The 14,679-nt window shown below is 53.3% G+C and overlaps 1 protein-coding gene across 4 annotated transcripts in view; it reads left to right on the forward strand.

The window, feature by feature from the left end:
- The window catches only part of TTC7B (tetratricopeptide repeat domain 7B), a 296,302-nt gene that overhangs the window by 261,492 nt on the left and 20,131 nt on the right, over positions 1–14,679 (forward strand). For 2 of the 4 annotated variants that reach the window (XM_023205449.2, XM_023205446.1), the window contains exon 20: positions 11,395–12,395. The exons of the other annotated variants lie outside the window; for them this stretch is intronic. In XM_023205449.2, the coding sequence (XP_023061217.1) occupies positions 11,395–11,616 (222 nt within the window). In that variant the 3' untranslated portion in view covers positions 11,617–12,395. Of the gene's footprint in view, positions 1–11,394; positions 12,396–14,679 lie in introns of those variants that run through there. 4 annotated transcript variants of the gene reach the window in all.

Raw genomic sequence — 14,679 nt, forward strand, 5'->3', positions numbered from 1 at the left:
ATCACCCCTCTTCGTTAGGTTCTTTGGGCCTCAGTCTTTTCTTTGGGGCTCCACACCCCTATGTCTGACTGGGACTGGCTGCCGGTAACTGGGGACATTTGTTTGGCTAATTTGAAGGGAGTGAGGAAGCAGCCGCTCTGAGTTTCGGTTCTGACATTCGAGCAGGGAGGTGGGAGCCACAGGGACTGGAGGACATGTGCCTTCCATGTCCGACCCCAGGCCCACGGTAGATGGGAAAAGGTGTCCGGCCTGGGGGCTGGGCTCCCACTCATGTCCTCTGGAGCTCTCCTCCTTCATCCGAGCTGGTCTCCCTCAGAAGGATGCCCTGCTTAAGGCAGCGTGTCCCCGGGAGCTGCACTGCAGGTGCCTTCCCTCCTCCCGCACTGCCCTTCTGTGTGGGTTCCTGGACCAGCACGTCAGTGGCCTTTGTGGCTCTGGAGGTGAAGTGGCCACACGAATGTTCTGTCCCACCTGAGAGCCTGGGGGTGGACAGGATTGGAGGCCACCCGGTGACAGTGGCAGCCATCACGTCACTGGGGAGAGGGCCACGAGCAGGCCCCGGCCACCTGCTGTGTATGAGGCTTACATAGGCACAGGCTGTCAGGAAGACCTGGGGTTGGCCTTCGGGGAAACTGGGTCGGTGCTGAGTAAAATGGGCCAAATGAGTAAACCAGCCCCACACCTGCCCCTGCCCAGAACTTGTGACCTGCTGAGAGGAAGGTGGGCCTGCCTGGCACCCAGAAGGTCCTTCAACTTGCTCTCGACTGTCCCAGTGAGGGACTGAGTGATTGGCAGCGTTGGGTCCCACCCCACGGTGGAGCTCTGTTGGGCAGAGGTGTGCAGGAGGTGTGGGGCTGTGGGGCTGGGGATGCCTCCCCTCAGCCAGAACACCGGGACCTGGCCCCTGTGGGGCTTCTGGTCTGGGAAGGCCAGCCTTCCGGCTGGTGTCATTAGCCAAGACACACACACTTGGCCCCCTGGCAAACCGGTACCATTTCTAAGCACTCAGAACAAACAGAAATGAAACAAAACAGAGTCCCACAGACACCAGGCCTCACCCAGAGCTTCTAGAATCCAGGTGGAAAAGCTGGCACAACCCCCACCCCACCCACGCATGTTTTCAGTTCCTTTTCAAGGCATTGTTGGAAAGCGGGGTGGGGCTCAGGGCTGCCCCCTCAGCTGCGCCCACAAAATGCTTATACTCAGAACTGACAGTGCCACTGACACTTGCCAGAGAAGAAAGGACCGCCTGGGAGGAAAGGAGGCAGGGGCAGCCCTCAGCTCTGTGTTCCCGAGCTGCTCCAAGGAAATCCTTTCAAAACCAGTCTCCTGTGGGCTTCTCAGAGTGGTTCTGGTTTGCAGTCTATTTATATTCTGATTTAAAAGAAAAATATTTTTGAAAGCACCACCGCTGCCACCCTGCTTCTCTCTGATCAATGGCATCCTCTAGAAGGAAAATGCAAATTCCCGAGAAGTGGTGACTCACGTGTGCTGGTGTTTCTCATTTCATGCCTACATTTCAGTGAATGCAGACGGCCAGACCAGCAGTGCTGCAGCTTTTGGGAAGGGGCTGGAGCTCTTGTGAGGTCCCCATTTTCCTTAGGTCAGGGAACCCACTCTTAGGAAAGAAACCCTGGTGGGCTTCCAAAAAGCCTAGTCTGCCGTGGACATAGCCCCTGACAGGACAAGCAGAAAGCAGCTGGGGTCAAGAGCAGAGTCGGAGCACTGTAATCGGAGTCTAAAGCTTGGAGGCTGACCCTGGGCCAGGCTCTGCACCAGGCTTTCCAGACCCAGCCCTTCAGGAACCTACCATCTAGCTCCGCTCTGTGTCCAGCAGGGTCAAGGCCTTGAGCAAGGCTGTTCTCTCTGGCCCTGTTTTCTCCTCTGTAAGAGTGTTGGCTCTGTGGGTGAGTTCTGAGATTTTCTTAGAGAATGGTGTCAGATCGGTGGTGTATGAGCAAATAGCCCAAGGGGAGGCCATACAGCCCACTGGGCTCAGCTGGGAGCAGCACACCTTCTCCCAGGGGGTGCTCTTATCCCCCAGAGACCATCATGCTAATGCTTCTGGAAGGAGAGGAGGCTTTGAGTATGCTGGCCTGACTTGGGAGCATAGACAAGGGTGACCTGAGACCAGAGCTTTCTTTGGGACTTCTCCTTCCCTGCCACCCCACAGCATCCCACACCATCCCTCCCTCTATCCAGCAAGTATTCCCCAAGAGCCTCTTCTGTACCAGGCCCACTCCAGGTGCCATACACGCAAAGACGAATCATGGCGGTCCTTGCTCTTAAAGAAGGAGACAGATGCAGGTGAAGAGTCAGCCAACTACTGGCATCACAGAAGGGCCCCCCCACCCTCGGAGTCACTAATAGTGTCAACTGAGGAATCAGGAGGTTCATACATTTGCAGAAGAGACTTCATTTCTTATAAAGCATTGCAGCCTACAGGGTGGCCATCTTGACTGGCTGGGAAATGTAGCCTCAGGCACAGACCAAAAACAAGCACTTTGAGAGAGGGGAGAATGGAACAGGGATTTATGTGGAACTGGTTGGCCAAGTATACATATTCAACAGGTTATAGGAGAAGCTATGAATATTCACAAAAGGGGGATGTGTGCATATGTGTAACAAGCAAATATGCAAATTACATGTGTCCCATGTTCACTTTAGGGTGGAGACATAACATTTACATGCATTATAGTTCGGTCCTATACATCAATAGATGAGGCAGGGGCAGGAAGACACCCAGTGCTCAGCCTCTTACTAAACCAGCCAGAACCAGCCTATGGTTGGTGGTCTATTGTCCAATCAAAGCTGCAGTTGCAGCCTGTGGGATGGGAGTTGGTTAGGGTCTAGTGGTAGGTGAGCTGCAATTGTTTCAATATTGCTTATCTGGAGGCCAGTGCTTATTTAGCTGCTAGAGAAAAAGAAAAACCCCGTAGCAGTTAGAAGGCAGTTTATTCTTTCAGGGATACGTGACTTAAGCTTTGCCTGGTGTGGTCTTAGGTCTGGTTTATGATTTGGTATCTCATCGCTCGGTGAGTCTGTTCCTTCAGTCGTATGGTCTCTGGTTTAACAACGGTAATGAGAACAGCCATAATCCTAATATTGCTGAGAGCAGCCACCTGCTGAAGGCGTACAAATGTGCTGGGCGATCTGCTAAGTGCCTTGCAAACTTGCAACCTCATTTAGTCCTTACTAAACGAGTTAGTCCAACTAACTCCCCCGTTGGTTGGTGTTTCTCCCCATTATGCAGATAAAGCATCTGACACTCAGAGTAAGTTGTCCAAGTAAACGGTGGAGCTAGGATTCATGCCCAGTCTGCTGGGGTGAGCCTAGGACTCACACCCCCAACCTCCATGCTCCGCTGTCCCAGAGAGCACCATGTCCTTCCCCTGTGGCCAGCCAGGTCCCTCCGTGCAGATGCCACCAGCAGCAGCCAGGGCCTGTAGCACCTTTCAGACGCCTCACCTACACCCTGAGCCCCCAGGGTACCGTCTGTGGCCAGCACAACTGCAGCTCTGGCCACAGCCAGCTCAGCAGCACTGTCATCTTCCCAAAGGGAGGAGACAAAGCTGGGAAGATGGGCTTTCCACCCCAGAAGCTGCCACCACAGTCCCTGACACCTCACCATGAGGAGGCTGTGTGACTTTGTTCAAAAGTCATGGTGGCGCCCACTCGGCTCAAGTGGCGCCAGCAGCTCGGGTAGGTGCTGAGCTAGTGGAAAAGCTGCTGATCCTGGTCCTCAGCCCCCACCACCCTTGCCTTTGGGCCCCACTCCCTCTGGAGAAGAAGGGACCCCACTCCACCAGTGAAGTTTGACCTCCACTAGCTGCATGAGCTGCTGACTTGCAGATGCTGAGAAAATCCTTTGCCCTCTCCATGGCAAGCCATGGTGGGTCAGAGCACAGGCCCTGGACCAGGCAGACAGACTCACGCTCAGTCCGTGGTAGCTTTAAACAGTACGCTGCTCTCATCGAGTTTCTGGGTCTGCTCATTTGTTCATTCTGCCCCAAGTTACTGGCCACCTGCCCGGCGTCAGGCCTGGAGGTGCAGAGATGACCAGGGTTCACCCAGTCCCTGCCCTCCAGGCACTCACAGCAAAGCCTAGTTGGGGGACAGAGCTGGAGATAAGCCACCTCAATTAATGTGGCACCCATCACACAGGGCGGTGTCAAAAGCACTTTGCAGTCAGCAAAACGTACACTACATTGATCATAATGCCCTGCACGTGCACAGTTAATAGAGCCTGGTGACCCATGAATTTGTCCTCCCAGGTTTACTTGTGTTTCTGGAGAAGCCAGCTGACAACACTGCTGTAAGCCACTCACGCCCACCTCTAACCCCTGCAAAGGGTGATGGTGGAGTTTCTGACTCAGGAGCAGAATAGAAAGATCTTTAAGTGCTCCAGTACCATCCCTGACACTAGACGTCCTACCCATCAGTGGCCCTGGTGTGGCCCAGCAGGCTCTGCGGAATCCAGGCCGGCTGTGATGTGGCGAGGGGCAGCGCGCTGCTCGCTGCACTAACACTGCACTGCCGCTCAGAGAAGCTGACAGCACTGCCGGCAGGGGAGCCTGCCCGTCAGCCAGGCCCTGGCATAGAAAGCACTCGGCGTGGTTCACCTCCATCCCTGACGCGGAATGCTTGATTTCCAAAACATTGTGCCGGGGGAAGAGCGACAACCAGGCAGACCGACTGACCCCACCCAGAGCTGGGCCACAGGACTTCTTCTCAGCAATGGCTTCTCCTTGGGAAGGATGCTTTCAGGGATGTTATCTCCCTGTACCTGTGCCCTTAGAGGGACAGTGGTCTGTGACATGCTCTTGAACCCAGCAAAGGGCTGACTTTGCTTTTGCGGAGTGCCATGGGGATATCCAAAATCTCCCAAAGGAGCTTTTTTTTTTTTTCTCGTCTCTGTCACCCAGGCTGAAGTGCAGTGGCACAATCATAGCTCACTGCAACCTCCGCCTCCGAGGCTCAAGCAATCCTCCCACCTCAGCCTCCCAAGTAGCTGGGATCACAGTGTGCACCAGCACACCCAACTAAGTTTTGTATCTTTTTAGTAGCGACGGAGTTTCGCATGTTGCCCAGGCTGGTCTCGAACTCCTGGGCTCAAGCGATCCACTTGCCTCAGCCTCCAAAAGTGCTGGGATCATAGGCGTGAGCCACCATTTCCAGCCTCCAAAGGGGCTTCTGTCCCGCAGGCTTCTGCCTCAGAGGACGGTGCAGGCCTGCCCTGCTGAGGGCCTCCTGCACCAAGGCTGCAGCACGAAACCTTGCACACAGGAGCCTTCCAGGGGCTGCGACACAGGCGCCCTCGGGGTCTGGCAAGGAGTTTAGCTCTTGGGCAGCAATTATCGCAACAAAAGGCAAAAGCGAGGAAGATGCTAATTGCTCTGAAACTGGCCAAGTCCATTTCATCTCATTTGAAATAACAGGTTTAATTTAATCTCTTATTGCCAATTTGGTGCATCATCAAGATCCTATTTGTACAAAACACCTGATTATGTTAATTACCAGCTTGGGAGGCAGCCTTCATCTGTGTCTGAAGAAAGGGACTAATAAGTTACTTCCTCAGTGATTTCCCAGCTCTCTGAAGCTCAGCCCCAGCCAGCTCCCAACCCACAGTGGCTGCAGGAACACCAGTGCTGGCGAAGGTGGAAGTCTGTGCATGTCCTCTCCACACACAGGGGAGGGAAGAGGGCCCAGTGTCAAGGGTACATACAGCACAGCTGCAGGCCTCAGCTCTGCCGCTAGCCACCTGTACAAGGGTTGTAGGCAGGTCATGTGGTCTGTGAAACTCAAACCCCAGCAGCACTGGCTCCTGGAGGTAAGAGCGGATGGAACGAGACCTTAGTGCTCAGTGCTGTTGGTGATTTGCACTGGACCCTGAGCTCTTTGAGAGCAGGCCTGCGCTTACCCACTCTGTCCAGCACCAAGCAATCACTTGGTGGGTTTTGTTGGGTTTGATGTGGGGGCAGGGAGTGGCAGGTTATATGGTTATATATGGTAATATGTCATGATCGGAATCTGCCTCCTGCAGGCTGATGGCTGGGAGTAGGAGCTGTGTGCTGCTGGGCAGCGCTGCTGGTTGGGGGCAGTGTGGCCTCCTGGCTCTGCAGGAATGGGGTGCATTATGGCCTCAGGCAGATGGACGAGGGCTCTAGCAGGAAGGCCCCAGGCTGACCGACCGACCGCAGCTGGGAGGCAGGAGGGGGCTGGGGCTGCGTCCTGCAGAAACACGTTGGCTGACAGACGAGCCTGGCTGAACCCAGGGAAGGCTGGACCCAGCTGGTGCTGACAACAGCCCCATGCCAGCCTCAGGAGTTAGGCCTTTGGTCTCTGGAGGAGAGAGCAAGCCGGGTCCCTAGAATTGGAAAGGACATGAGGGCTGCAGTGCAGAAGAGCACATGGAGCCCAGGGAAGGGAAAGGAAGGAAGGTCCCTGGCCAGCACTGTGGGGCTTGGGCCGTGTGTCACTCCTGACAGCCAGACACAGCCAGGTCCCAGCGCACCTCTGGCCAGTCCTCTAGCTGTGCTGGCTCCAGGCAGTGGCTCTGACTGCAGCTGGAGCTTGTTCTGGTTGATCCCATCATGGGCTGATTTCTGAGCTGCTCCTGGCTCACTGGGGAGAGGCCTGTTTTTCATTCCTGTGCCAAGCCTGAGCTGGCAGCAAGTCTGCGATGTCTCCCTAAGCAGCTCCCAGCTTTAGGAATTAATTCCACTGAACAGATTGCTCAGGAAGCTTCAAGGTCATCTGAAAATGGCAGTTCCTACGTTAGGACTACAAGTCCAGGTATATGGGCTGGAAATTTCCAAGCCAGCAAGAACCCTAGAACACCAGAGCACTGCAGAGGCTCTCAGTGGCCAACACGGAGGGTGCTGGCTCAGATTAGCCCCTCGGGGCTGGTTCTCTGCAGCACTTTTGGGGGCAGGTAGACATGCCCCTGCCCTATACCCTGCAGCCCCCACAGTTGGCCAGATTCAGTGACCTGCCACTTTCTAATCCCAGCAGGAAGGGACTGGTGGGTTCTCCCCACTGCAGCAGGGTGCTGAGAGCAGAGCCCTCTATGTCCCACTGGGCCAAGGCCCTGGTCCTCCTGGTCTCCACGTCTCACTCATCCACTTTCTGGCAGACAGAATGGCCCAGTCCTTTGGCTCTGGCAGCCTTCCCAAGCCTCAAGATCACAGCTGGCCTGAGGCAAGGAGCCCTCCCAGTCCACAAGCAGATATACAGGATGCTTCTAAGATGCAGGTCTGAGCTAGAGGAAAGCTGTGCCTTGGAGAGGAGCAATTTCCCAATCATAACACGGGAAGGAGCAATAAAATCAGCAGTTAGTGGTCAGAGAAATGAACGGGAAGACACAGCGTGGCAGATGCCCCTTTCCTGTTGCTTGGATGTAACTGGGTTATTGCCTGAGTGCCCTGGGGCCTGCATTGAGAGAGCTCCACTGAGCTCTCCTCTGCTGGCCCAGGACTTGCCCCTTAAAGCGACAGAGGCAATGTGGACCAGGTGGGAAGAATGGGCAGCTTCAGGACCAGGCAGACCTGGGCAAGGCTGCAGTTCAATGTTGATTGGCCCTGGGACCTGGGGCGAGAACTTGGCCTTTCTGAACCGCATCTTCTTGTATCTAAAGCAGTAGTCATAGGAGGTGGGCTAGCTACAGTGCTTAGCGTGGTGCCCGGTGGGGAAAAACCCTCCACTTGGAGGAAGAAAACAGCACGGGGCTGATGCTACAGTGGCAGAGCCTAGAGGGACCTGAATTATATTCTCCACCTGCAACCAAGTAAGCACAGTGGCTTGCCGCTCATCACCTATTTGCCAGAAGCATGCAGCACGTGTCTCCCTGCCGGGAGAGCCACTCAGAAACCTGTTGTGTGTGTTCAGTATCTTGATGCACCAAGAAAGCTATGCCAGGAAGGCGTGTGATGAGCTCCTGCCGTAATCTCTCCAGGCTGCTGCTTACAGCCGCTGCCCAGAAACCTCCCTTCCCTTGTGGTTACATTGGAATGTTCTAGAGTGAGCGCAGGCGATAACCTCCCCTCAAAGAAAGGGGGCAGGATCTCATTCGGCCTCATGTCCTACTGAGTACAACCTGGATGGTGGCCTCCCATTTGTTCTGCTGGCCTTTGAGGTTGGGAAGCGAGGATGTGAAGTTGTCAGATTCCCTGTTAGGGAGGTCCAAGGTGGTCCAGAGCACCGTCCTGGGAGTTGGACATGCTAATTTGCCACCCCCAGCTGGACTCCACACCCAGAAGCCCTTCAGGCAGCCACTAGGAGTCAGGAGGTGTGGCTCTGCAGTGGCCAGCTACCCTCGGGTGTTTGGCCACCCTGGAACCTTCTCTGGCAGATGCCACCAAGGACCTGGTCCTATGCAGGAGCTCCAGCATGGACACATGTTTGGATATTCATAAGAAAAGAAACATGAGGTATTTCTGTTGTGTTCATGAGAAGGTAGAGCTGACCCTGAAGTCTGCTGTTCCTAACCCTCTCTACCCGAGGCAGCGTGGCCTCCGCCGCCTCCTCAGCCAGGAGAGCTCCCTGAACTGCCTCCTCCCAGAGCTGGGGGTCTCCTTCCTCCCCCTTCCACTCTGAGCCTCCACAGGGCCCACACACTGCCCTCGGCCATGGGTCTCCTTGGCTGTCACCCCAACCACATGCTCCTCCTGGGTGGCCATCCCAGCTCTCTTGTCGGGGGCTTATGGAAGCCAGGTAGTCTCTCAGGCCCTGGGATGCTACTTCAAGGCAGGCACATTCCTGCCATCACACTGGCTGGTTCTGCTCCTGACAGCCACCCTGCTGCCCCCTTGCCTGTTGGTGAAGCCGGGGCCTGCGAGCAGGCTGGGCTGCCTCGTGAGTGACATGCTCACACTGCCTAAAGGGAGGGCAAGGCTTTACTGGGAGATTCAAGATGAGATTTGAAAGAGCAGAGGGCCATAACTCATTCCTCAGTGGGAAGACTAGACGTTGTAAAGATGTCAGGCTTCTCCACACTCTCCAAGAGAGGTAACAGAAATGCAATTTGACTTCTAAAGGGAGTGAAGAAACTGATTTTGAAATTTATCAAAAATAGTACAGGGTAAGATTGTCAGGAAACATACTAAAAGCAAGGAGCAGTGAGGGAAAGCTCTGACTCGACCTATTAAAACATAATTTAGGGCCAGTCGCGGTAGCTCACGCCTGTAATCCCAGCACTTTGGGAGGCCGAGGCGGGCGGATCACGAGGTCAGGAGATCGAGACCATCCTGGCTAACACGGTGAAACCCCGTCTCTACTAAAAAATACCAAAAAAACTAGCCGGGCGAGGTGGCGGGCGCCTGTAGTCCCAGCTACTCGGGAGGCTGAGGCAGGAGAATAGCGTGAACCCGGGAGGCGGAGCTTGCAGTGAGCCAAGATCACACCACTGCACTCCAGCCTGGGTGACAGAGCGAGACTCTGTCTCAAAAACAACAACAACAACAACAACAACAAAAACATGATTTGGGAGTAACAGAAATGAAAACTGTGGTGCTGATGCAGAAGTTCGATCTTGTGGCTCGTTGGAAAATAGTGAAAGGCCCCTGTTTCATGTAATAATTCACTCTAGGTTGGAGGCAGTGCCTTACAAGAGTGAGGGGAGGGAGGATGAGCTAGTTTGTGTCTAGCAAAGTAGGAGGACTCCATCACTCTCTGCCAAGATAAAGTAGTCAACTACTTAAAGGATGGAAAATTACAATAAATGGAATTGAACATGTGTCTGCCCTTTGAAAGGATAACTTTCTAAGTTTTGAAGTGGCAAAAAAAATTATCAAAGATTAACAAATTTAATTTTTCAACTTAAAACTTTTCAAAGAAAAGAATCTCAAAAGTCAAAGAATAGGCTGGAAAATTATGGTAGCAGATGAATAGCAATCTTATGAAAGGCTCCTAAACAAAAGCTTGGAAATATTTAACCTCAATGGTTATTAAAGAAATACAGATTTCAACAAGGAGGGACATTCTGCACATATGACATTAGCAGAAAGAGAGTCATGATAGAAGGGGGCAGGTGACCACACAAACTGCTGATAGCTGAAAAAGTGAGGCAACCTTTGGGGATAAAATTTGCAAAATGTTTGGGGAATGCTAAAGAGAGTCATATCCTCTTACCCAGTGAGCCTACTTTGGGGAGATTTGCCCTAAGGGGAGGATCTCCAAATAGTTGTCAAGCCTGTTCCACTGAACCTCCTCCAGGGCCACTAAAAGGAGCCCATGGGGGACACCGGACTCCCCTCCCCACCACCCCCGTAGCTGTTCCTTTTTGTCTGTTTATACATAGACTGTGTGCGTGTTCTCAGTAAAATTTCATTTAACCAAAGGTTTTCAGGGATACAAAAAAGATCGGAAATCCACTGATCTAAAGAACAAAGAGGCGCTTTCTGGAAAGATGTTCATGTCTGTGCGATTCAGAACAGCAGAGAGATTGGATGTGACCTAAATGTCTCTCCCCCAAGGGAGAGGTTGAGAAAGTACACACATCGCTTATAGAGGTGCACAGCTTGGAAACGTGATGATGATGAAATAGGTAGGACCAATGTGTACACCCCAACCAAGGAGAACAAAGATGACAGCTGGGCACAGCCCGGGGCAAGCAGGGACAGTGAGGTCAGGGCCTTTGTTCAGGGAAGGGGCTGTGAGCAATTTAAAAACTGTCATCATCATTTTGATAGTATAATTCCACCCGTGATGTTTCTTCAGTTAAAAAAAAAAAGAAATGACAGGCCAGGCACGGTGGCTCACGCCTGTAATCCCAGCACTTTGGGAGGCCAAGGTGGGCAGATCACGAGGTCAGGAGAATGAGACCATCCTGGCTAACATGGTGAAACCCTGTCTCTACTAAAAATACAAAAACTTAGCCAGGCATGGTGGCAGGCACCTGTAGTCCCAGCTTTTCAGGAGGCTGAGGCAGGAGAATGGTGTGAACCCGGGAGGCGGAGCTTGCAGTGAGCCGAGATTGCACCACTGCACTCCAGCCTGGGCAACAGAGCGAGACTCTGTCTCAAAAAAAAAAAAAAAAAAAAAAAAAAAAAACCACAGTCCCGTCCCATGCTGACGCCGCACTGGGTCAGTGCAAACTGCGGGCTTCCAATTGGTTCATTCATGGTTCTTAAGTTTTCAGATGAACCATATGAAGTTGCCATTTTTAAATTCAAAACATGGCTGAATATCAGCAATTTTGTATTAGTCAGCTCGGCAACTATTTCGACTGTTGTCCCTGAATGCAGGAAGTACTTGAGAACTTACTATGGGCCCAGCCCAATGGCGATACATTCCCAGCTCCAAGGAACTGACTAGAAACTCAAGGACAAGTAGGAGCGCAGAGCTCCTGGAGCCTCCATGGCTGACTGTCTCTCTCTCTCTCTCTGACCCCTCCAGGCCCTGATCCTTCACCAGCTGGGCCGCTACAGTCTGGCAGAGAAGATCCTCCGGGACGCGGTGCAGGTGAACTCGACAGCCCACGAGGTCTGGAACGGGCTGGGCGAGGTCCTCCAAGCTCAGGGCAACGACGCGGCGGCCACGGAGTGCTTCCTGACAGCCTTGGAGCTGGAGGCCAGCAGCCCCGCCGTGCCCTTCACCATCATCCCCCGCGTGCTCTGAGCAGGCGCCTGCCAGCCTCACCTGCCGCTCAGGCCTCAGAGGCCCTGCCGGGCACCAGGGCTTGTCCCATCACCCCAAGGGGATGAATCTGCCGCACTGAGGCCAGGGACGAGTGTTCAGTGGGCCACAGTGAACCAACCAAACCAAGCCCGAATCATTGCTCTGCCGCGTGCGTTTCTCTTGTTGTTTTTTGCCAGCCCAATGATAGTTTCTGAACCTATTGACATTGTTCAAAATGGATCATGTGCCATATTTTGTTAGTCGACATCTGAGTTTTAAGTAAAATGATTATGGAATTAATCAGCAAATGTAGAAGAATATATTCAAAGTTAAAATTCAGTGGCAGAACAGATTATTTTTATCAGAGCTGTAAAGAAAACAGCTGTCCTCTTCTCCCCACCACCCCTCCTGCCCCACCTTGGCCCAGAAACCAAATGTGAACTTTCTGTTTCCCACCTCAGCGCTAGTCCATGCCGGGAACCAGCTGACAATTTCTTGGTTTTACCGTCAATAATTATACCATGTGATCAATGACTGTCCTCACTTAGAACAAAGCCTGAGTCCAAGAATATTTATATTTTACCAATATATGCCTGTTACAAGAGAAGGAAATATGAGTTATTTAAGTTTAACTTTTTTATGTGAATTCAGAGTTTATTTATCGAGGGAAATATGTACAAAGAAGCTTCAAATGGAATATTTACTGACATTCCTTATACATGACAGACACTTGGCTACATGGGAAGATGATGTTAATAATAAAATGATTTTTAAATGGACTTACGGCCTGTGTCATTCGTAAAAGCTCAAAGACCTGAGAAAGGCTTAGTTCCTGGGTGGGGGAGCTGTCTGTACGTGCGGGCCCACTCTCCACATGTCAGCCCTTGACACCAGAAGGCCCAGCCTCTCTTTCCCCACTTATTTTATTTTTATTTTTTGGAGACAGGGTCTCACTCTGTTGCCCAGGCTGGAGTGCAGTGGTGCGATCACAGTTCACTGCAGCCTGGACTTCCCAGGTTCAGGTGATCCTCCCCACTCAAGCCTCCTGAGTAGCTGGGACCACAGGCGCCCATTACCATGCCCGGCTAATTTTTGTTTGTTTGTTTTTGTAGAGATAGGGTCTCACTATGTTACCCAGGCTGGTACCGAACTCCTGGACTCAAGCAGTCCTCCCGCCTCAGCTTCCGAAAGTGCTGGTGTGAGCCACCATGCCCGGCCATCTCCTCACTTATAATTTGAAGATGATCCTTAGGTTTCCCGAGTCCTCGGCACCCAGGCCTTGTTTTTGCAGCAACAGCCCTGGGTTTGGTTTGGGAATTCTCCCTAGCTCTCCCCCGATGGGGCTTTGGAATTGGAGCATGCAGTTCAGGCCTGCCCAAGCAGCCTCCTGCACTCATGGGCCACAGAGGGTCAGGAGTGAGCCCGTGACCTAAAGCGGTCCAGTCAGAGCGGGAGCCGCAGGGAAGGCTGTCGCTCTTTCCTGCTGCCTTTCAAGGGGAGAGGTGAGGCTGGAACTGCAGCAGCACTCTTGCCACCATGAGAAGAAGGTATAGAGGTGTTTGAGCCAAAGTCCAAATCCCACAGAGTAGACAGCAAGACCAGCAACCAGAGAGAAACTGAGCAGGTATCTGCAGTCCCTCGGGGGCAGCTGTAGGGTGGCCCCACCTTTCCAGGACCCAGGGAAATATGGAGGGCTGAGCTCTGATCTTAGGTGTCCCGAAGCCTAGAGGACTGCATTCAAACTGGACACAACCTCCCTGGCTCAGTGAGGCAGGCGGGCTAGGGGGCAGCCAAGGAGGGAGAGACAGTAAGTGGGAGCCCCAGCCTCAGCACTGACCCTGCCAGGCAGCACTTGTGGCTTTGAGTGGCCATAAGTCATGGGATTTGCATTGTAGGACCTGGGGCAGGTGCTCAGTGTGGTGGCAGCTTGCCCTGATTGGAGGCACAGGGCTGGGCACTGCCATCCCATGCAGGAGTGTGGGGCAAGGACCACTGGATCAGGGCTAGGAAGGGAGGAGGCTGGGCCACTAAGGCAGATGGTGCAGGCGCTGTACCAGACCTTCTCCGCCAGGCCCTCACCTCAAAGACTCCTGTGCATATCAGCCCTGTAGGGCGCTGGGGCTGGCACCTCTCCGTTGTCTTCATCTCCCTCGGGAGAACCACCCCTACTCTCCACCCACAAGGCTCAAGGGTGGACACATGGGCCCAGCCTTCACAACCAGAGCCCTCCAGCTCCCCAGTGTCAGTGACTGGTTTGGGTTTGGGCATGTGACCCATGCTTGGCCAATGAGAAGCACTTTGGTTATGAAAACATTAGAAAAAAAGCCTCTTTCTGTCCTAACAGGATGCCAATGGGGTGCTGTGGGTGCCATTTGACATTGTATGGGGTGGCCTACCTGAGAATGATGCCAACGCAGAAAAAGAGAATGAGGAGGTGGAGAGAGAGCTGGGCCCAGGGTCACCGCTGGAGCACTGCAGCCCGAGATTTTTCCATCATAGGAGCCCATACGGTTTCCCATCTTGCTTAGCGCAAGCACAGGGGTTTCCATCCCTTCTCCCTAAAAGGTGCCTAAGAAATGCAGGAAAGTCCTGCCGTCCCTGGCACTCCCCACTTGGGCACTCTTCCAGACCCCTCAGTCCCCCACCTTAATCCCACTCCGCACCTCATACTCTGTTTTCCAGTAAATCCTGTCTTTTCTACCCAAATCACATCTCAAATCTCTCCCATTCACCTTCATCCCCAGCACCTTGGCCCCAGCCCCACACGGTCCAATGTCAGCAGAGCCCTCTTAGGAGGATTGGGTCGGTTCCCTCTATAAACCCCTGATGGCTTTTCAAGCTCTTGCCTGGAACTGGACTCTGTCCCAGCCGCCTGTGCCTGGCTGTGTCCAGCCCCTCTGTGTCCTGGCCCCACTGTACCTGACTGCCTCTCCTTCCCCAAGCCCTCTCGTGGCTCTGGCCTTCTTCCTAGTCTTCTGACCTGCTGAGCCTTTCCCAACTAAGGACGTTCATCCATCCATCCATCCATCCATCCAACCATCCAACCATCCATCCATCCAACCA

Source organism: Piliocolobus tephrosceles, chromosome 6, assembly GCF_002776525.5.
Source record: "Piliocolobus tephrosceles isolate RC106 chromosome 6, ASM277652v3, whole genome shotgun sequence".
NCBI lineage: Eukaryota > Metazoa > Chordata > Mammalia > Primates > Cercopithecidae > Piliocolobus > Piliocolobus tephrosceles.